The sequence below is a fragment of the Ambystoma mexicanum genome, chromosome 1q (genome assembly GCF_040938575.1).
Source record: "Ambystoma mexicanum isolate Mex_15411 chromosome 1q, UKY_AmexF1_1, whole genome shotgun sequence".
Lineage (NCBI taxonomy): Eukaryota > Metazoa > Chordata > Amphibia > Caudata > Ambystomatidae > Ambystoma > Ambystoma mexicanum.
The window spans coordinates 241,394,763-241,417,900 of NC_090922.1; the positions used below are offsets into that span (position 1 = coordinate 241,394,763).

The 23,138-nt window shown below is 46.1% G+C and overlaps 1 protein-coding gene across 1 annotated transcript in view; it reads right to left on the reverse strand.

The window, feature by feature from the left end:
• The window catches only part of DNAAF3 (dynein axonemal assembly factor 3), a 291,957-nt gene that overhangs the window by 189,339 nt on the left and 79,480 nt on the right, over positions 1-23,138 (reverse strand). Inside the window, exon 4 of the mRNA XM_069638064.1 lies at positions 19,278-19,371. Coding sequence (XP_069494165.1) covers positions 19,278-19,371 — 94 coding nt within the window. The remainder of the gene's footprint in view (positions 1-19,277; positions 19,372-23,138) is intronic.

Below are 23,138 nucleotides of genomic sequence, written 5' to 3' on the forward strand. Positions count from 1 at the left end.
TGTCAACCAATAGGGAGTGGATGCAAGTGTGGGTACCCCTGCATTAGAGCAGGAGAGGTGCGTAGTGCATGGCAAACCCTGTCAGATGGGAACTGTGTGTAGCACCGGTGATTGTATAGTTGCATCATTGGGGTAAGAGTTGTGTTATTGAGTTTTCTTGTTCTGAGGGTATAGAGAGGGGCACGTGTGTGGTAGTTAGTGGTGTCTTATAGTGTGGACTCATGGTGGAAGAGTCAACACCAGGTGGTACCACATGTAAAATAGAATGCTTGGCATTGTAGCAACGGTATGTGTCGACAGTGCAGAGGAAGCACGGTGCATACTTACTCTAACATAGGGAACGGTGAGCCCACAGAGAGGGCCGTAGGATACTAACACTCAGTGAGTGATTGGGCCTGTGGAGAGGGCCAGCGTGACGAGTGGAGTGCCTGGTCGTGGAGAGGGCCTGAGTAGGAGGGATTGGGAGTGAGTGTGTGGGTAACGGGAGAAGAGGGGGAAAAAGAACACAGGGTAGCTGCGATATAAAAAGAGTGGATGTTCCTCCCACATATTCCTCATTTTACGATATCTCTATATCCAGCAAATGCTGGATATGTAGATATCATAAAATGAGGACTACGTGGGAGGACACAATCCATTCAAAAATAGGTTCTCGTATCTGTTAAAGTACAAGGGCTCCAATTTGAAAAGCAGACAAAACATATTGGGGCTCTGGAAGTTACATGAAGAGACAAAAAGGGGAAAAAGTGAAAAAGGAGGAAGAGGAGACTGCGAGAGGGAGCGTACTGAGCTCTCTGCCCCTGTCCTATGGGGTCTATCCAACATTACGACCCACAGTGGGGTACACCAACCCACAGCGAGAAACCTTTGGAGGGGACCACAGAAAAACGACATGGGAGAAAGACAGACATATGAATGGAGGAAATACACACGAGGGGAGAGCAGAAATATGTAGCAGACATAGACCCATTATTCAGTGAGGCCGAAATAGTGATAGAGGAAGAGGTGCAGAGGAAAAGTAAGAGACATAAAGAGGAATGGCTACCATGGAGAATAAAATTCAAATTAGACGAAGAAGACGAAGAGGGGAAGAAGAAAGAAGCAGAAGGTGGGGATGAGGACGATGCAGCCTCAGACAAAGGACTGCTGGGGGAAGATTGGAGTGATGGGGACAGTGAGGAATGGTCACCCGACAAAACAAGGGGGGGTCAGAAAAGAGCAAAAGCGACAGGACAGTGACAAAAGTAACAGGGACTGGTCTACCTCCATTCGCAGCAGGAAAGGGAAGGTGAAAATGGGACTAATTCAGGCCACTAAAGAAGGAGGGATAGGTCCCAAGGCACGAGTAATGCCATTACTACAGGAAGGGAGAGGGGGCACGCATTATGTGCCATGGAAAACAATGGACAGAGACAATTTAATATGCAGCCTGCTCTTCCTCGTGGCAGTGGCCAGTAAATGATTACAGGAGCACGAGAAAAAGACAGCAGTGGTGATACTAGCGATCAGGGACATGAGAAGTTTATTTGCTGCAATCGTAGGAGAGCAGGCAAACAAATTATGGACCCAGGCAAGCTACAAAGGGGTGAAATTAAGCACAAATGTTCATGACGGGGCTCCATTTAACAACTGTGGAGCACATGTCTGGGAGGTTCTGAGAAGAACAAGTTACTTACCCCTGGTAACGGTCTTTCGACTGGATGTTCCTCCCACATGTTCCTCATCTTTGATATTCGATATCCAGCTTCAGCTGCTTCAGAGAAACAAATTCGGCAGAGGGCACTGTGCGTTGATAGCATCGACTTGATGTCCCTCGAGGGTCTCTGTCTCGAGGATGATGTAATTGAAGGCATATATAGCACGCGCAGCGCCCATCGGCTTCAGATCTGCTTTTTCCCCTTATAGCAGAAATACCTGCATAACCACGGGAATGACTGTACTCAGCCTTGAAGGAATGAAAGCTGTAATAGCATAGGAAATTGTACTGTTGGTTAGGGTGGGGGGGCAAAAAGGAATACGTGGGAGGACCATCCAGTCGAAAGTACGTTACCAGGGGTTAGTAACTTATTATTCGAATGGATTGTGTCCGCCCATGTATTCCTCATCTTTGATAGACCCAAAGCAATATTTGATCTTGTGGAGGGAGTAGAATTTGATTTTAATTGTTTTCATGAACCAAGTGCAGGACTGCTTTACCAACGCTACCATGCTGTCCGAGGGAAGATGCCAGGCAGTAATGCTTTGTGAATGTGTGGATAGTAGACCACGTTGCTGCTTCACAAATATTATTTTTTTTTTTTATAGGGACACCCCTTTGCAGGGCTGTATAGGTAGCCATGCCCCTGGCGGAATGGGCCCTTAAACCTTCCGCAGGATGCTTCCCTGCCAATCTGTAACATTCTGCAATGGCTAGAATGATCCATCTGGAAAAGGTCTGCTTAGAGACAGCCTGGCCCAGTTTGTGGCCCATATAGCCAATGAAAAGCAGATCACCAAGACAGAGCTTTGACATTCTAGATATATAAAAGCTTAAAGTTCTACGAAGGTCCAACCTATGTAATCTCCCCTCCTCCTTGCTAGAATGAGGGTGAGGGGTGGGGGATAGAAACAAGGCAAACCATTTTATTTGCCCTATGTGGAAATCAGAAATGATTCTAAGTAAAAATGAAGGTTTAACCGTTGGAACAACCCTATCCTCGTGGAAGATAGTAAAGGGTGGCTTGGACGAAAGTGCCTGCAACTCGCTCATTCTACAGGCTGATGTCAGAGTTACCAAGACAATGGTTTTAAATGTTAACAACTTTAAGGGACATGAATGTAAAGATTCAAAAGGTGCACACATTAGACATTTTAGAACCAAATTAAGATCCCGAAATGGAACCTGGAACTGAGATGGGGGAACACATTGGTGAGCCTCTTTAGAAATTGTGTCACCAGTGGAATTTTAAAGTATGACCATTCATCTGACAAGCGCTTAAAGCCGCAAAATAGCCTTAAATAGTACCAATCTGGAGCCCCAGATTGGCTAAAGATAGCAGAAAGGATAAAACATCTGGTGTTTTACGTAGAAAAGTATCTACATTCTTTTCTCTGCAACAGTTACAGAATTTATTCCAACGGCAACAGTACACAGACTTTGTTGCTGGCATTCTGGCTGAAAGCAAAATCTCCATTACGTCTTCCGGGAGGTTCCAATGCTTGTATCTCAGCCTTTCAGAAACCAAGCATGAAAGTTGAGTGTTTTGACCTCTGGATGGAGAACCCGACCCTCCTCTCGCGATAGAAGGTCCTCTCTCACCGGTTGCAAACAGATCCACTGGAGGGGTTCCGCAAAGGGTGAAGATCTCTTGAATGACTTCCTGAGCTAAATCCCACTCGTGGGAGACTGTGCTCTGCCTGCTCAGAGCGTCTGTCGCTGTGTTCTCCTCTCCGGATAGGTGAACTGCTGATAGGGAGATTCTTTCTTGAATTGCCCAGTACCAGAGATTCATTGCCTCTCTGCACAGTGGTAGTGACCCTACACCTCCTCTCTCGTTGATGTAGTACATGGCCACTGTGTTGTCCGTCATTATCAGGACATTGTTTCCCCGTACAGAGGGCAGAAAAGCCTTCAGCGCTAGTCAGATTGCCCTCAGCTCCACAAGATTGATATGTAGTTTGGACTCGGATGGAGACCAACGACCGATGATTGTCAGATTGTTGTTGTGGGCACCCCACCCCTTGAGCGAGGTGTTCGTCACTACTGTTATCTCTGGCAATGGTTGCCAAAAAGGTTCTCCCTTCAGCATGTTGTCCTCGCAGGCCCACCACAGAAGATCCTGCGCAACCCTGCTGGGAACCTGAAGTAGGTCCGACATCTTTCTTGAGAACTGGGACCATTGAGTTCTTAGAGCCCATTGAAGGGATCTCAGTCTCAGACAGGCCTCTGGCACCAGAAAAATGCAGGATGCCATAAAGCCGGGCAATTTCAAAGAAATTGAAGGGCGGGAGGCACTGGGCACTTTGAAATTTGGTGATCATCTGAAGGATATCTTGAGCCCCCACCTCGGGTGGCGAGCTCTTTCCCAAGGATGTATCCAGAACAGCTCCGATGAAATGGAGTTTCTGACAAGGTGTCATATTGGACTTCTTTTAATTGAGGGAGAAGCCTAGTCTGTGAAGGGAGTGGCAGGTGATGTTGAGATGATCCAGCACTTGTTCGGGAGAACACACCCTGACTCACCGCCACTACCGCCATCAGTTTGGTAAAAACCCTCGGGCGGAGGTCAGCCCGAATGGCAGAACTCTAAATTGATAATGAGAACCGCCAACTGCGAACCTCAGGTATTTTCTGTGCTTGAGATGGATTGGCACATGAAAATAAGCATCCTAAAGGTCCAATGACACCATCCAATCCTGGAGTTGGAGGGACTGAAGGATCTGAGAAAGTGTGACCATCTCAACATGTCTTTCCTGGGGAACTTGTTCAAGTATTGCAAGTCCAAAATGGTTCTCAGTCCACCGTCCTTCTTGGGCATTAGGAAATAAGGGGAATACCAACCCTTGTTCCTCTCTGCTACAGGGACTGGTTTTATAGTGCCTTTCTCTAGCAGGGTTAAAATCTCCTGCACAAGGAGCGGATCTGGAATCCTCAAAGAGTGGTTCCCCGGTGGATTGTTCTGAGGTCTCTGTATAAAAGGAAGGGTATCGGGTAATTATATCGCCACATATATGGTCGCCGTAAATAATATCGCCGGGAAAATGTTGTGGCGATATTATTTGGGTGACCATATATATGGCGACAGGGAAAAAAAATAAAAATGTGGGGTTTGCGGGGGTGTCCCCCGCATGTTCCATGCAATAATGTGGCCACAAAAAACGACAATTCTTCGGCGATATTTTTGCATGCCGATATTTTTGTGGCGACATTATTCCATGGAACCAAAGGAAGGCAGTACCCGTGGGCTCCAGTTTCCAAAGCCCAAGCATCCAAAGTAATGTCTCGCCATTCTTCTAGATGCTGAGACAGTCTGCCTCCCACTGGTGAATTCTGACTCAAGTCCCCAGAGAGGTTTTGAGGCAGCGGATGCAGTGACAGATGGTAAAGATGCCCCTGTTTGAGCTGGCTTTGCACCCCATCCTCGTCCACCCTGAGGAAATCTTTTTTGGCCCCTTTGACTGACCATTCCTCTCGCCTTTTCAACTGAGTAGTAGCGAAAAGATCTACCCCTCCAAGGCTGTCCACTAGGTCGAAAAGGCCGATATTGCCTAATAGCAGTGCCTAAAGATTTGGCTGTCGCCTTCGAGGTCTGCAACTTCTCAAGACTCTCGTCAGCCTTGTTTACAAAAAGGTGAGAGCCGTCAAAGGGCATGTTGAGAAGTCTGGATTGCACATCCGGTGCAAACCCGACTTCCGCAACCACGCAAACCTGTGCATAATGGTGCTAGTAGCCATGGCTCTGCTGATGCTATCAGCAGAATCCAGACTTGACTGAAGAGACTCGCTCACATATGGCTCCTTTGCTGTCTCTAACTATGGCTAAGTACCTGTATCTTTCATCCCCTTCGGGAATGTGCTCTGCCGCCACGGAAATACAGTCCCATAGAGTGAAGGTACATTTTGCAAGGGCACATGTGGAGTTGGCAGATTTGAGTGCCATACTCCCTGCAGAAAATACCTTCCTTGCCCATCCATCTACTCTTTTGTCATCCCTATCTGGAAGGATGGTAGGGTAAGCTGCTTGCTTAGATGGTGCAGTAGCTGCCAGCACCACCAGATTCTCTGGAGTGGGGGTTTTCAACAAGTAGCCGAGGTCACTAGTGGAAGGGCGGTACTTCTTGGTCAAGTTTTTATTTACAGCCGGATTGGTTTCCGATGTTTCCCAATTCGTCGCCACCCTTTTCTGCAAAGCAATGTGAAACAGTAATATGGGATCTGACTAGGACCCTTATCCAAGATGTCCGTTAGATCATCCTGTTCGAATGGCAATGGAGGCCTACTCCACCCCATGTACTCCACTATCTTGGACATGAGTTGTCGGTAGGCTGCATCTGCATGCTTCCCAGTCTCTGGTCTCACAAACTCCACCCCACTGTATGTTGTCATAGAGGTCTCTCAACCTTGACTCCTCTACAATAAAACTCTCTTGTACATTTGGCGTACCAAATTGGAGGCCAAATAGAGCCTCTTCATCTGAGGGTTCATTCTCCTTATATATTGAAGTAAGAGACTTAAAGTAGTATTTTCTTGGTAGTGGCACATAGGTTTTCTCAGGTATGAGAGGTTTTTTTAAATAATTGGTTTGACGTTGTAGGAGCCGTCAAAACCTTATTCATTGGTGCCATAGGTTTTACTGGAGCGCTCGGCATTGATGTCACAGTTGGCAATGATTGTGTAGCTGGCGTTCACGACATCAAGATTATGCTTTCGACTCGATTGATCCTTCGATGTTACTTAATCCGATTGAGGCCTCGACGGCTCTCTATGTGGATCGGGCCTTCGTCCCTGGCTCGAGGGCATGCAGGATTTAGGTTGAGCCCTTTCCTTCCCGGCTTCTTTCGAAGGCATGATAGGATCATTGCTTGGAGGCTTCAGTTTTTCAAATATTTTGAGCATCTCCGACTCCCACTCGGCTGGGGTGGATTTTTTAGCTGGCAAGAAACCCTCTCAGGGGAAGCGTCCAACGATGAAATTGACGAAGGCGACCTATGGTGCCTTCTCTTAGACTTCGAGGACAAAGAAGAGATGTGAGAGGCACTCCTCGATCTCGACTGCTTGGCCTTCTTCCTCCGAGGAGAGTCGCCTCTCGACTCTTTGCTCAAAGGTTTCTTGACCGTGGTAGGAGATTTAGGGATTCAACCTACCTTCCATTTCCCCTTTCGTTCCTTCAAGGCCTTTCTAGTCATCGACTAGCACTTGGAGCAGTCCGAGGTGTTATGGTCTGCCCCAAGGCACCACAACCATATACGATGGAAATCGATCAAAGACATTTTCGACCCACAATCACAACACTTTTTTAACCCAGACTTCAGGGTTGTCGGTGTCGATGAAGAAGACATTTTCTCGATTCTCTTTCGAAATAACGGAGTCATCACGAAAGTGAAGAAGCGTGCTGTATTTCTCAGAGCTAAGGCTGTCGTGGAAAAACAGAACTGAAGCCAACGGGTGCTACTCGTGCTATATATGCCTTTGATGACATCATCCTCGAGACAGAGGCCCTTGAGGGACATCGAGTTGACGCCATTGACGCACAGCACCCTCTGCCGAAATGTATTTCCGAAGCAGCTGGCGTTGCATATCGAATATCAAAGATGAGGAATACGTGGGAGGACACAATCCATTCCAAGTATATATCCTGACAGTTATGACCTAGAACAGTAATATTGACGGGTCATCGAGTATATACCCAGAGGCAGTAAGGAGACAGTGGTGTGTTACATAAATGGGGAATAAGCAATAGCATCCCATCAGCGACTACTGGCTGTGTCTTTGTTATCCCCTTGTACACTGACACCTGCCTTGCTTCTTCTTGTTGTGTTCCCTACTGTATGATTTCCCCCCCCTTCCGGGCATCTTGCATTGCGCAGCACTGGGCTGTGCTCCTCTCTTTCTCTCTTCCTCCCTCATTTCCTCCAACTTTCCTCCTCGCACCCTCAATGGTGCTCTCGATTTCTCCCATCTACTCCAATTGCTACTCTATCTCCAATCCTATCCCTCTAACTAAGTCTCTAAGTCTGGAAGGAAAAGGTTCAAGAGCAATACCATGGTCTCCAACTCAAGCCATTCTATCGCCGATAACCTACACCAGCGCTTCCTCCAGACAGACTCTCTGACATCCTCTTTGTCGTTCCCTCTCCAGACCTATGAACCCCTCAAATGGTTTCTGTTCTCTCTCCTTTCTCCTCTCCCATTAATGGTGGCACCAGATGGGAGGTCCCCTTGTCCTACTTCCATTCCTCCAAAGCCATCATCAATGTCTATCTAAATGGAACCATCATGGTCCAGGGCTCTCAGCCCAACCTCCTCCTTCTTGATAGGTGTCTCCTGTGTCTTATCAACTTCCCCCCTTCTCCTGCTACTCTTTCTACCACCTCTCTAGCCCCTCTGCCTCCTCCATCTTCCTCCTCTCTGACACACCTCTCATATGCCACCTCTGTCTACTGCCTCTGCCCACTCTCTGGCCCATCTGCTGCTTCCGCTGGGTGTACCTCACTCCTGTACCGCACCACAGAAGTCTTTCAAATGTGGCAACCTGCTCCATGTCGCGACCCTCAACTCTCGTTCTGCTGTCAAACACTCCTCTGACATCTGCCATCTCCTCCAAGACCTTGACTTGGAAATCCTCGCTCTCACCAAGACATGGTTCACTTTCAGCTTGGTCACGAGTTTTAACACTCTCCTACCTGAGGGCTAAAAGATCCTCTCCGAGCCCAGAACCAAATGGCCCAGAGGTGGCGTAACTCTGATCTTTCCTGAGTGGGTCCCTACTTCTGTGATTCCTACGCAGGTATTCCTCCTTCGAATGCCTGGTCTGCAGGATCTCGATCTCTCCTGGCCTCTCTCCTACTGTGGTCACCATCTACAGGCCATCTTGCTAGGTCACCCTCTTCCTCTCAGAATGGGCTGATCTCTCCTCTTCTCGCCTTGTATCTACCTCTCAATTTCTCCCCCTTAGAGACCTCAAAATTCCCCTGCATGCTTCCAATCCCTACTCTGGGCTCTCCCGCAACCTTTGCTCGCTCTCCCTTTCTGGGCCGTACTGGGACAAGAAATAGGCCCGGACACACAAACAAAAGTGGCCCACCCATCACCTCAAAAAAAGTGGCCCACCCCTCACCTCACGACCCTTGAACTCTGATGACATCACCGGAAGTGCTGTCATTTGACCCCACCCCAAAGTGACATCCCGGGAAGCGATGAAACATGACCTTTCACCCCTTGACAAAACAGGAAGTGGCATCAAATAGCATTGTTCCTAAGAACACTGCGAAAAATATGGTTATGATTTCACTAATGTGATATACATTTCATACAAGAATGGATCACCATACGTATCATTAATATCTGTGTGTATAGATCCATATTGTCAAATTACTGTGAATGCAAGCAGACGTCCAAGGCCAAATGATGTTATTGTATAGCACTTACGCTTAAGCTCTTTTTTATAGAACAAATATGCATACAACATCACCCAGCCTGTGTTGGTACTCATTTATTGACCTAAGAAGGATGAAAGGCTGAGATGGCCTTGTTGGGATTCGAACCTGCAGATCACACACACATCGCAGCGGCAAGCACTCAACCCACTGAGCTATCATATCGGCTATAGTACAATGAGCAATTATTCTGTAGTGGATACCTTTAAACAGGTAACTGAGATTTAACAGCAGACCAGTTAAGTTCATCTCCAGGTCTGGTGCAAAGTTTGCCGCATGTCAAGCCTGCATGCATCTACTTTCCTGTTTCAGAGGTTGGCAAAATAGGGAAATCAGCGCACTCAAAGGACATCCCGTACTCTGAGCACTCGTTACCTCATACAGGCAAACAAACATCCTGAACAGCATGCCAGTGAGATGGGAAAGATAGACACATTACAACAAAGCATTCATTGTGGCACAATGAAGTCAATGGCCATTTGATGTGCTATGGTCAAATATTTGTACACTGTACAGAAGCTTTTAGCCACAAGGATTCTGTCAAGTGACCGAGGACACCGAGTTGGAATGTCCTGTGATGATCGTAACAGAGACAACAGAAGAAAAAAAACATGCTATTACTGCAACTTGCGAAAGGCAAAATACATAGTCGGAAATTGATGTTTATTCTATTCTAAAATTGGTTATCACTAATATCACCAATACATATTTATCACTAATACAACAGCACAGCAACTCCAACTCCAGAGGGCACCGTGTCCCCTGGAGTGGCGGCACGGTGACAGCCACCGGCCCGGCAGCAGCCCCGGCCCCTCAACTTTGCATGCTACACACATCATGCATTCAAATAAATCATCAAAGCAAGGTAACATCTGTGTTACCTTGCTTTGATGAATTATGCCGTTGCAGGTATATTTTTTTTCAAAAATATATATATATATTTTTTCAAAATATTGTTTGTTTCAAAATATAATTTTTATTTGTCCAAAACGGCCCCCACTCCCCAGGGACGATTTTGGCCCAACCACGGGCCGAAAGGCCAATTGAACCCTGCTCCCTTTCCATTCTACCCTCTGGTCCGACACACACTGCTGGAAACACCTTGGATGTTCTAATTTCTTCAGACATCCCCCTCTCTAACCCTCTCACCACTCCTCTCTCTTGGACTGACCACTTTCAGCTCTCTACCCGCCTGAAACTTCTCATCCCCCAGGCAAAGCCCTCCCCAGCACTGCCACACTCCTTCTCGGTCATTCGGCCCACGAAGTGGCCGCCTTTGCCTCAACTTTCTCTACTGCTGTGGCTGACTCCCACCCTGCCATAGCCCTCTCTAACCTGCATCTTTCTATCTCCAACTCCTTGGACATCCTTGCCTTTGACTTTAGAATCCGTCTGAAGCGTACCTCCAAGAGCAACTCTTGGTATGACGGTGACCTTGCCGCCCTGAAATGCAAGTGCAGGGTGGCTGAGAGGAAGTGGAGGGCTTCGAGTGCATCTTCTGACAAACTGGCCTGCCTCCAAGAACAATACAGACTCTGTGTCTTCTCCAAGAAGAGGGTTCATATTCAAGCCTGCGTCTCTGCGGCCTCTCACATGGCAAAACTCTTTAAAATCTGCAAGGAGCTGGCCAATGCTACAGAAGTAGCCACCTCTCCTGTTCCCTCCCAGACTCTCTGTACGGCTTTGGCTTCTCATTTCTCCACAGAAACTCAAGTCATCCTCTCCTCCCCTTCCTCCTTCTGTTCTCTCCCCCCCTCTACCCCTCTCAGGCCCCCTTTGGCCGCCTCTCCCTCTCTTATTCCTTTCTCCTCCTTCCCTCTGACAACACTTGACGTTTCTAGACAAGTCTGTTCTATGAAAGTATCATGCAAACAGGTTGTTTCCCTGCTCTTCCAGAACTATTAAGGACCATATTGCTACCCTCGCTCCAGCCTTGACCGATTTCTCTAATCACCCTTCCACCTCTGGATCTTTTCCCTCTATCCTCAATCACTCCCTTGTGCGCCCCCTCCTAAAAAGGCATTCTGCCGATCATACCTGTCTGGCAAACTATCGCCTGATTTCTATCACTCCTTTCCTGAGAAAATTCCTGGAAAGCTGGCCGTCTCCCAGCTTAATCGCCACACTGAATCAGTTGGTCATCTACATTACCATCAGTCTGGATTCAGAGCAGTCGGCCACGGAAACTGCTCTCCTGAACACCAGTGAAGATTTGCTCTCTAATTTTGATTCCAGCTCTCCCTCTGTCCTGATCCTCCTTGACCTCTCCTCTGCGTTTTATACAGTCAATCAAGCCACCATACAGTCAATCAAGCCACCCTGTTCAATCGACTCAGTGAGAACCTGGGCATCACGGATCAGGCACTGGCATGGCTGACCTCCTTGCTCCTGGACCGACCTTTCCAGGTCCAACTTGTGTCCCTTCTCTCCACCACCACTCTCTCCAAATGCACTGTCCCCCAAGTCCCTATCCTCTCACCTTGGCTTTTCAAGGTTTATATGGCCCCTTTGGCCCACCTGAACTCCACTTTCTCTTCTAACTTTCAGTGTTATGCGGATGAAACTCAGCTCTCTTTCAGGATTTCCTCAGCCTCTTCTCATTCCTCTCTCATTCCTGACCATCTATCCGCGATTTAGGATTGGTGCACCTCCAACGACCTTTGCCTTAATGCCAGTAAGATTGAGATCCTTCTCATTGGGACCCCCGCTTCCACTTTCGCTCCCTCACTTTGGCCGCCCTCTTTGGGCCCTCTACCCTCACCTTCCTGTGAGCCAAAAAACCTTGGTGTCATCTTAGACTGTACCCTCTCCTCTACTCACATCTCGGACCTTCCCAAGAAGGCCCACTTCCAGCTGCACCTCCTCAGAGGTATTGTACCTTTTCTCACCTTCCCCCAGAAGCTCACTGTCTCGAGAGCCCTGTTTCTCAACAGCCTCTTTCTCAATCTGCCTAACTCTACTCTTCGCCTCCTGCAACTAATCCCGGTGGCTGCAAGGATCAAGTTCAAGACCCACTGCATCGTCCACAAAGGTGTCCAGTTAAATTTTCGAATGTAATATTTTTGAAAGTTAATATTTCGAAAATATTATTTCAAAAAAACATTATCTCGAAAACATTTTCTTCTAAAATATAATATTAAAAATAATAATTCGAAATACAATGTATGAGAATATTAAATAATTTATTGAACAGTACATTTAAAAATAAATTGAATTGTTATTTTTTTTCACCGCTAGATGGTGGAATTGTATAACATGTTGTAATGGATAATATTATTTTTGAAAACGTAGTTCATTGCCTAACCTTATGTATGCGTTACGTGTGCGTAAGCGCCATTTTGGAAGTCCGTTCCTTATCATCAGGTGTCTTCGCTGCTGCTCTTCCCATTTCTCTGAATTTTTCATTTTTATCTGATTTTTTTGTTTGTTTTCCCGCAGTTTTTGGATTGCATTTTTGGATTACTGGAATTGTTTTTTTTTCATATTTTTTCGCGTGTTCTTTTTTATGGACTCCGGATTGCACTTTTTTACCATGAAATGGATTATGTCCCTTGAATGGATTTTAATTCATTTTTTGCGTTTAATTTCAACTTTTTTTCTGGCTGGAATGGACTATGGATTCTCTTCGTGGAATGGTTTCTAATGCATTTTTCTGCATTTTGGACGCTTCCTGGATTAATTTTATTTACTTTGGAGACTGACTTTGGCATCGTTTCTTATGGATTTTTCGGTTACTTTGGATGTTTCATAGATTAACGTGGATTTTGGAAATGGTGAGTACATTACCACTTTAGATTGTACACTATTGCTTCTAAAAGGTCATATGCATCTTGTGTTTCAAAATGGGTTACTATATATTGAATTTGTTGTTCATAGGTGTATATCATTTAAGGTGCTTTACTATTGGCTTTTACTCACTCGTTTAACCCTTAGTATCCTTATTTTAAGTGCTTTCCGTCACTCACAATGCGTATTATTTTTGTGATTGTTGCAGAGAGTGCGAGGGTTACGTGTGGAGTAGGGGGTTTGGGGGGGAACCCCCCCATGACAACGTTATTTTTTACACAAGTTAACATTGATATTTTGGCATTGGGTTATCAAATCTTTTTTGAATTTTTTTCTCGAATAAAATGACCATTGCAATTATAAGTATGTAATGTCGATATTTATATTCAACATGTTTTTTTTTCGAAATAATTGATTGTCGGTGAAATGTTTTCGGTAATATCACTATAAACCGTCCACAAGGCTTTGTGGGGCCAGGCCCCCCACTATATCCAACTCTCTCTACCTATATATCTTCCTTCTAGGGCCCTTTGCTCAGCTATCCCCAACTCTGAGAGTCAGATGCTTCTCCAAGCACAGAGTGGGGGTAGATTTCTCTCCTCTACAGGTCCTCCCTCTGGAACAGCCTCCCTACCCCTCTCAGACATGAGCAAGACCACCTGAAGTTCGCAAGCGGCTCAAGACCTTCCTTTTCTCCTCTGCCTTCTCTCTCTCACTTATTTTCTAATTTACCTGTCTGCTGCGACGACTGGTTGCTTGGTACCCCCAGAGTCTCACTGGCAACCAGGCTCCTCCATGACCAGTCTTCCTTGCACTGCCTCTCTGGCCTACCATGCACTTAGGGGCTGTAACTGTAACCCCTACAGCCCCTTGTCTCCTAGCACTTACCCAGAGCCCCACTGCCTGGCTGAACTTACTCAGAGTCATGCTGCCCTGATCACACTTCACCTTAACCTTTTCCCTGCGTTTCCCCTCTCCCTTGTCCCTGCACTTCTCTTGTCGCACTTGCATGATCCAAATTTCACAAGGCCTAGCAGGATAGTTTGTCTGGTCTCCCCTCCCTTGTCTTGTGGCACCTAGAAACACATGTTTTATCATATCATATCATACCATAACATACCCTCATACTATTCAGAATATGCAGCAGAGCTAGTGGCAATCATCAGTGCTTTAAACATGATGGAAGGGCACGCTGCTAACTTTTTCTCTGATTCCGCCTAGGTTACATCAAGAATACATTCAGGGTTGGCACGATGGGAAAGGGGAGGGTTCAAAGGAAGTGACGGGTCCCCTTTGCATCATGCAGAGCTGCTTAAACAGTTAATTGAGGCCCTAAAAGTACCAGTAATAGTGGGGATTATAAAATGCACCGCCAACACAGGTAAACAAGACAGAATATCATTAGGGAACAAAACGTCTGACAGAGCGGCAAAAGAAACAGCCTATTTAGCTGAAGGAAGTACAAGAAGGTACCCCGGGGCAAAAGAAAGAGCCCCAGTTATGGCAGCAGAAAGGAAGGTGTGTGGGGAGGAAGAAAGAGGGGAAAGTTTCAACACAATACCCATTGTCAAAATTATAGAGCTGCAAGGAGAAGCATCAAAAGAGGAAAATTAATTATAGACACAGCATGGGTGCTCACTCTCACCCCTGACTTAATTTGGCAACAGAATAACGCAGGTGAGCCTGTGATGCCCAAATAATTTCTAAGTGTATCACTAGAACAGCTGCACTTCCCTACCCATTTATCCAAAGAACGTATAGCAGCAGAACTGAATGAAGGGTGTATTGTGCCAAATTTGCATGAGGGAGTGGCAGAGTGGGAAATTGTATAACCCGTCAACAATTTTTGTCTGGTCATACTTTAAAAACAATCAGGGGAACAATACCTTGGCTGGAAGGGCTCTTCTGGCACTTGCATATTTGACAATAAGTTGAAATGCAAGGAAGATGTGCCTCCAATAGGTACATTATTGTCCTCGTCTGCCCATTCTCACGTTAGTTTGAGGCGGGACCCTGTGCAAAATATGACGCAAAATCTGCAGCCAAATTCTTGATGAGAGAGATGTTTCCAAGATGGACAGAATGTTAGGGGATAAGGTCGGATAACGGCCAGCATTTCACCAATTACCTTTTTTTAATGTGTTTATTTAAACCAGCTCACTCATGACAGCAAAATCAATGATAGTCAACAAAGCATAACCGTCAATGTAAGACATGAGTCCCTCTTGAACCCTTCCTCCCCCATCCCCACGAGCCAGAGTTCATTGCGATCCAGTTAGGCATGGCTGAAATCTGGCTGATCGCAGTTCAACTGGAGAGCGCTCGCGATGAGCGGCGGCTGGTAGGTTAGCGCCATGAAGTTCCTGTCATAGTCCAGCCAATTACCTTTTTGATGAGATTACGTGTCTCTTAGGGATAAAACACAGGCTTTCCACAGTGTACTGGCCGCAAGTGCACGGGATTGTTGAACGGCTCAATGGCTTACTTAAACAACGCTTGGCAATGCTAACCTCTGCTCTGTGCCAAAATTGGCTTTCTTGCGCTCCACCCCCCCTTGCTCTCGGAAACTCACCCAGTGCAGATCACCACTTGACTCCGCACAAAATTATAATGGGTAGAAGGATGCATGCGCCTGTCCCTCCTACCCGTTCAATTTCGGATGGTAACCCTAGCTCAGAGATCCTTGGAGACGAAAACATATCTGACAGAAATGACAAATGTTCTCTGCTACATCTTCCACCAGATTCTGCAAACCTACATGTCAGCCGACCAACGCTAAAGAGCATACAAGTGCCAACCAGTAGGAGGACTTTCCACAAGCACAGCCTCTCCAACCAGAAGACAGGGTTCTCGTCCGCAACGTGGTGAGAAGGTGGAAGGAGGAGACAAGGTTTTGCGGTCCCTTCAAAGTGATCTATGCAACCCCAACGGCAGTGAAAATAAAAGAAAGAAGGACATGAATCCATATGTTCAACGTGTGCAAAGACAACAGCAGCACAACGGAAAGACAAAGAGTCTCCTAATGGGAAGTATACACCAACCAACATTGACATTATGTATTGCAATAGGACTCTACAATAGGCCCGTAACTGAAAGAGAAGATGGGCAAGAGGATACTAACGGGAATGGGAGAAGAACAAAAATGAATGCAAATATAATAGGGGTTGGATAGTTCTGTGTTTCTGTCTTCTCTTCCTCTTTTGGTTCTTAATACATAGGGGTAGTATGAGCACGCCTGCTGATGTTAAAAGGGAGACATGCAATAAAAAAAAGTATATCTAGTATTGAATAATTTTACAATGCTATTGGGGGGAGCGACGGGACCTAGCATCTGAAAACATGTGGTGAAAGGAAATGAAGAGGGTGGGGCGAGGAAACACCAATGGCACATGCTATGCATGCTCATTCACCCTACACCTTGCAGGGCCCCCGAAATAATTTCTGCCACGAGAGGTGGCAGTAGAGGAAGGAGGGTGTCTGATGCATATGTCTTTGTCCAAAACAAGGGGGATGTTCCAGGAGCACACCGTGAAATGGATAGATGAGGGGGAGGAGGTATATGAAGACAACTATATGGAACTAGAAAGCCCGGCCCAGGAAAAAAACGACCACGCACATGATACTAGAATATAACACAGAAGGGGTGCAGAAGGGAAAGCTGGTGGTCGCTGCCCACAAGAAAATATTCTGTAAGAATTTGGCAGGACACGATATACCCTGGTGCCACACCAGACCCTTAATGCGAATAAACGGTTTGGTGTAACACAATGGAAAATGAGAAAGAGGGATGTTACAATATCGCGCCGAAGGGCTGGTGGGATTTGAAGAAAGGGTGGGGAAGAAAATAGATATGGGATGAAAAAATGCATGCCTTAACATGGATAGATGAAAAACATCACCCAGTGTACATAAAACCGCTCATACAGTATTCTTTGCGTTTTAGAGCAAATGGGACTGTGGCGCTAGGGGATAAACTCCGGCTGCAAGAGGAGGATGAGCATTGTAGAGTTGCAGAAAGGGGAGCGGCAGTTATGGATGTCTGGTGGGTCTGCGGAACAAGAGCTTATGCCCAGCTACCACCAGATTGGGGAGGAGTATGCACATTGGTTATCCTCCACAGTCCTACCATGGTGGTGCCCCATGCAGATTTGATGACAAGCTATCAACACAGAAATGGAGGGCCAGCAGAGAGATGAGGAGAACAACCAAAGATGAAAAGGAGGAAGAGATTGAGTAACTATATATCGAAAGAATCCACCCAGAGCTTAGACGCTATTCTGCCCCATTTGAAATTGTTTAGCCAAGCGCCCGTATTTTTCACCTCTCTCCTGCTTCTTGTGAAATGGATGCACATTCCGTGTTACGAGCTGCTCCAATTGGATAACGCAACAAAAAAAGGATTGAATGCTGTGCGAGAAGAGCTCAGAGCATTGCCTATGATGGCCCTCCAGAACATCTACATATTGGACCTTATGACTGCTATGCAAGGTGGTGTGGGTCACAAGATAAGAAGCACAAGTTGCACAGCGATACCCACCAATGATGCAGTCAATGGAACACTCACAAAGGCTGTTGAGCCGATATGAACAATACATGAAAGAATGATGAAAGAGACACAAGACGTCACGTCAAGCACCTGGCTGGACACATTACTTGCCTGGGTCCCAGATTGGCTAACAGCAAGGTTCAAAATAACTGTCCCTATGCTCGTCATGATGCTCATCACCGTCTGCATCGACCGGTGGGTCATCGGCTGGTGCAACTGCCACCAGCGTAAAGCCCGCTACATAAGTTCAATGAATAAAATTGAGCTTGGTAAAGTGATGGGTGAGGAACATCCATGTATACATGAGAGTGAGTATGATGTAGAGTTCATTTTTACAAGACTTAGAAAACAACAAGGCCTTTTGGGGGCGAATGCTCACCTGATGGAACAAAAATACTAGTATTCGTAAAATACCTAGAAGGGTACGAAGAGGAAGCGGACATGAGCAGGGTCACACGGGTATGGGTATGCAAGGAAAAGGGTGAGTAAATGTGGAGGAAGGAGATATCGATCGAGATCGAAGGGGGAATGTATTAAAGGTACTAATTCAGCACCAGATAGGGGGGGCACACCTACCATTTCGAGAGTAAGCATGGGGGGACGGGGCACCTTCTGGGGGGAGGGGTGGGAGAAACACGGGTACCCAAACTGCAGTCACACCATAAAAGACAACCTCAAGGGGAAAGGCAGGGGGGGATGCATCGTGTGTACCATTGGCCCAAGGCACCTTTTGCCTAATTAGCACAAGATAGGGAAAAATATCCTTGGTAAACATATTCAGCAGGGAGGTCCCCCCCCAGTCTGGGCCCTGTGTGGGAAACCCTGCTCTGAAACACATAACCTGCGGGCCAGGGAGGAGGGAGACAGAGCCCTAACTGCACGTCACAGGCAGATTGAAGCAGCTAAGCTTATCACTGGGTAATGTAACTGCAGGGAAGAAAGCCAATCCAGTGGGCACACGTGGGCAGAGGGGAAGTGGATCTGAGCCAGTGAACCGTTCACATGGCCAAAAGTGCCCATCGGCAGGTGGCTATGGGAAAGGAAGACTGGATGGAATGCTGTTCCTGGGAGGACCAACCAAATGGTAAGCCTATGTGTTCCTGGGAGGTGGACAGCCCTCAGAGTATCCACCACAGGGTTTGTGAAGCCAGTTATCCAGCAGGTACCGTGTGAATGTCTTCCTTCCCATCAGAAGCTGGGTGTGTGTTACGTTCTCAATGATGCTGACCAATGGCACTATAGTAAAGGTCTGGCGGCCATCACAAATGTTATTTTACTAATTGCAAATTGTCCCTGGGAAGGGTGAGAAGCGATGTGGCACCACATAGGGAGGCGATGAGTTGGGATACTTTTAAACTGTTTGCTCCAATCATGTTTCACTAACATACGTTCAGCACGAAGGATAAGACGTAGCCTAGCCAATGAGATTCTTGGGAAACATCAAAAATATTAACACACTAAATTGCAAGTGTTTCTAAGTGGCTTGATCATTGTATTTTATAGAATAAAGCTAATGGTTGCTGTATGCCCATGTGTCAGCTCTCATCAATCATTTCTAGTCCACTGTTCTGTTTGATTTGTGCTCGCCCATCTGTAATAAACACTGTTGCTTCTTGTATGGTGTGTGCTCCTTTTATGAGTACAGGTTTTATATGGTTGCCCTAAAAACGTTCCCAAAATGTGCTCCCTATCCATACTGTTCCAGTGAAGTTCCAAGATAGCCATTCTAACCTATCTGGGAATGGCAAGATGTCCTAATAGGCCAGTGCATGTGAGGAAATGGCAGTGGTGGAGTCAGTCAAGTAGTTACCTTGCAAACCCATCTGCTGAGGGCTTTCCAGTGCCAGTGTGAGAAAGAGCAGCTGCCGCGCCAAGAGTTCACAGTTGTTCTCCACAATGTAAAACTAGAACAGAAACAGAGAAACAGTAGTAAATTGCTTTGTGAAAAGAAAGGGTCAAAGCTGATGTTCAAAGATGGAACTAAAAAGGAAAGTCTCCTACAGGCATTAATGCAAATATCACATAAAATCTGTTAACATTTGACAGGATTGCTTTAGGTCACACAAACAAATCTTTCCATATCTTAATATGTCTGTTCACGGATGACAGAATTGGTTCAATGTCACTCAGACCTTAGCAAAACTGCATACTTGGACTCTGTCAGGGCACAGTCCATCAGCTTCAATGTGTTCAGAATGCTGCTGGTTAATTAACCAATGGGAAGCTTCTCACTCAGAATTGTGCCCTTACTTTGCACAAGTCAAGATTACATTTACAGACAAGCCCCTAGTTTAGTATCCAGCTGCTTTGTCCCATACTCCCCTCCCTCCGTTCTTCGGACAAACTTCTACTAAAAGTTCCCCACTTTAAGAAGAGCAGATTTAGGGCTCCCTCTTTTTCTGCCCTCCCACCTGCCCTTTGTCTAACTAGTTTTTCTTTTTTTTATTAGCTTTCCTCTAAAGTCTTTTAATAGTTACTCTTTCTTTACCTTTGGATCCAAGAAACTCACTTCATGGGTCTACAAACATATTAGAAAAATCATGTAGCTTACATAACATATGTACATTAGACAAACTGAATATATCTCTAAAACTTGTTGAAGATGTAAGCTCCGCCCCCACTAAGCCCCCTGATTCGCTTAATTACACTGACAGTGGTGGATAGGAACAACTTTTCATAACTATTGTGGACTCCCCCCATATTCCCATTAAAAACAATTTTGGATCCTCTGGAATTGTAGATCTGAGAACAATGTCTAGTTTGTCTGAACATTGCCTCCAAAAATATCGGACCTGGGCACAGTCCTATAATATGTGAAAAAAGGTTCCCTCAGGCCCCCCCCCATCTTAAACAATTAGCATGTTCAGCCCAACCCCATTTAAATAACGCAGTGCGGGGGTAGTACACTCTGTGGAATATTTTGGACTGCATCAGTCGTAGCCTAGCTGAGATCCCGATCTCGCTCGGGAACATCAAAGCCTCAATTCATTCTTCAGCTTCAAGTGCGCCTATATCCATCTCCCACCTCGCTTTAAGGCTGGCTAACTCTCTGGTCCCAACAGGCAGTGATAACCTCATACAATGTAGATGTGACGTTGGTGGTAATGCATTCCGCGAGGACTTTCCCCTCTGGGGGAGAACACCAGGGTTCGAAATTGAGGGGAGCAAGGAGCCTAAAAGAGCCTGGTTAGCTTGACAACAACAGTAATCAGGAGCTACTTTTTGCTCCCTAGGTCAACTGATGCAGAACAAACATGCCTATGCGAATTTAACTCTGCATTTGGAACAATCTATAAATAAACATTAGGACACATCTATACAACACTTAAAGCATAAGAGGTCATATATAATGAACAAAAGTACATTTTTGCACCTTATGTTAAAGTTAGATTTGCGGAAACAATATGTACTAGCTCCGTGTCCTGCCATGCTAGCGCAGTTCCATGTGATAATGTCCCTGCAAAAATGTGGGCATGCAAAAACTGTGCCTTTTTTGCAGAGACATTATTATTAGGAACATGCGGGGGACACCCCTGCAACCCCTGACATTTCTCTTTCTTTTTTTTTTTTAAACAGAGCGGGGGAAATGCCCACAACCCCGGCTCCCATTTACCCCATATATTGTCCCAATATATAATGTTGCCTATGCCGTTTCCCGGCGACTATATGTATGGCAACATTATATACGGGGAGATTGCCTGATACCGGTAGCACCTGGTCACTGGTTAATGCTGGCTACTGTAAGGGTGCAGAAGTAGGAGACTGAGACACGAGTGGCATGCTTTTGGCTACAGACTTTTATTAGATCAAAATAAAAAGGAAAAACCCTACCTGTTCCTATTTCTAAGAGGGGTTTCCCTGCCTCAAACAAACTAAGGATTCTGTCAGGATGTCCATCAAAACCAAATAGTTCACCGTCTTTTCAAAATCTATTTCCTTCCCTTACACTCTAAATCAACCAAGGAAAAAGAGGGAATTGTCATGATCCAGAAGAATGGTTCCCTTCTTCTGGACGATACCTAAAAGTTCATTTGTAGGAAAAGGAAGTGTTCTCCAAGGGCACAACACAAAAAGTCTCAAAAAAGTTTCTTTGGATTGACTCTCCAGCAAGGCAAATAGAAAATAAAGTCTTGTATCCTCACAGTGTTGCGGGGGCGAGGTGACTCCCTCCCCCTAATCTTACTCAGCTTTTTCAGTGTTTTTCCCAATGCCAGGATGATTAACTTTCTTTCCATGGCCTTTCTCAGGTTCTTTGTTCTGCCACGAGAATGACTCTCGCCTCTTGTCTTTTTTTCCACAATTTTCACAACTCCTGGGGGAGTGTCTCCCTTCCCCAGGTCTTTCTCAGACTTCTCACAGAGTCAAGAGAATGCTCCCTTCTCTTGGCTTATTTTTACAATGTCTACAACTACCAGGAGGAATGACTCCCTTCCCCGGGTTCTTCTTAGATTGCTTTCACCAACAACCTAGTTTACCACCTGGCCAAGTACTGTGAGTATAAAGATGAATGTAAACAACTCTGCATTAGGGGTAATGCTTTCCTTCCACTTACTCTCTCTTGTAATTCACAGCCCACCTGGCTCCCTTCTCTGCCAGGTACTGCGACTATGAGGAGGAATATGGATGCTTCTATGGGTGCGGGTCCCGGACTTGCACTTTCTATCTTGGGTGCGCAGTCCACCTGGTGTACTCTCCTGCCAGGTGATGTGGATACTTCTATGGTTGCGGGTCCCGGTCCCAGACTTTCACTTTCTATCTTTTATGCACAGTCCACTTGGTGTACTCTGACTCTCCTGCCAGGTATTGGGACTATGAAGAATGCTTTGGATGCTTTTTCCACCCGCAGAAGTTCCTCTCTCTCCTTCTATGTCAGGGTCGCAGACCCTATGTTCACAGCTTTGTTATTTTTCCCAGTCTCTTAACCACTTGGTTGGAGCCCCAGTGATTTCCCTACCACCCGCGTACTTTCTCTCTCGGTCTGCAGTGGTCTTGGGTTTTCCTGGCAGCCTGCGCTCTGCCGTGGGGCACACGATGCTCGGGTGATCTTTTGGTCTGCGGCAGCTACGCAGTACCAATCTTTCTCCTCTTCCTTCCGGCTGTTTCCCGCCCGGCAAAAAATCACTGAGCGCTGAGTCTACCTTGTCAAATTCTGATTTGGGGATCGGAAGCAGGGCTTTTCGGAAGTATGTACAGATATTTGAGCAAGGTTAACCTCTTCAACAGATCAGCCTTCCCGAGCATATTCAGAGGAATGGATTTCCAGTGAGTCACATCTTGTGATTGGGTGGAGATTTGTCAGATTAAATTCTGTGATACCTAGGTATTTAAAACCAGTTCTTGATATTTGGCATGACCATCCCTGGGTGATTGCTCTGTCTTCCCCCTGTATCTGAAAAAGGTGGATTCTTGCCAGTTTAGCCTAAGTCTGCTAAATGCCTGATAATCATCTAATATCTGGGTCACTGTATGACAAGAGTGCAAAGGGTTTCCCATATATATCAAGAGAACCTCTGTATACAAAGAGACTCGTCTCCCCCTCACCCCCACTGATGGCCATCAGAATCCTAACGAGTTTGGCTCCGTCCTAAGTGGAATTGCGAAAGGCTCAATAGCCAGTGTGAACAGCAAGGGAGAGAGGCGACATCTCTGCCTCGTCACATGACCAATACAA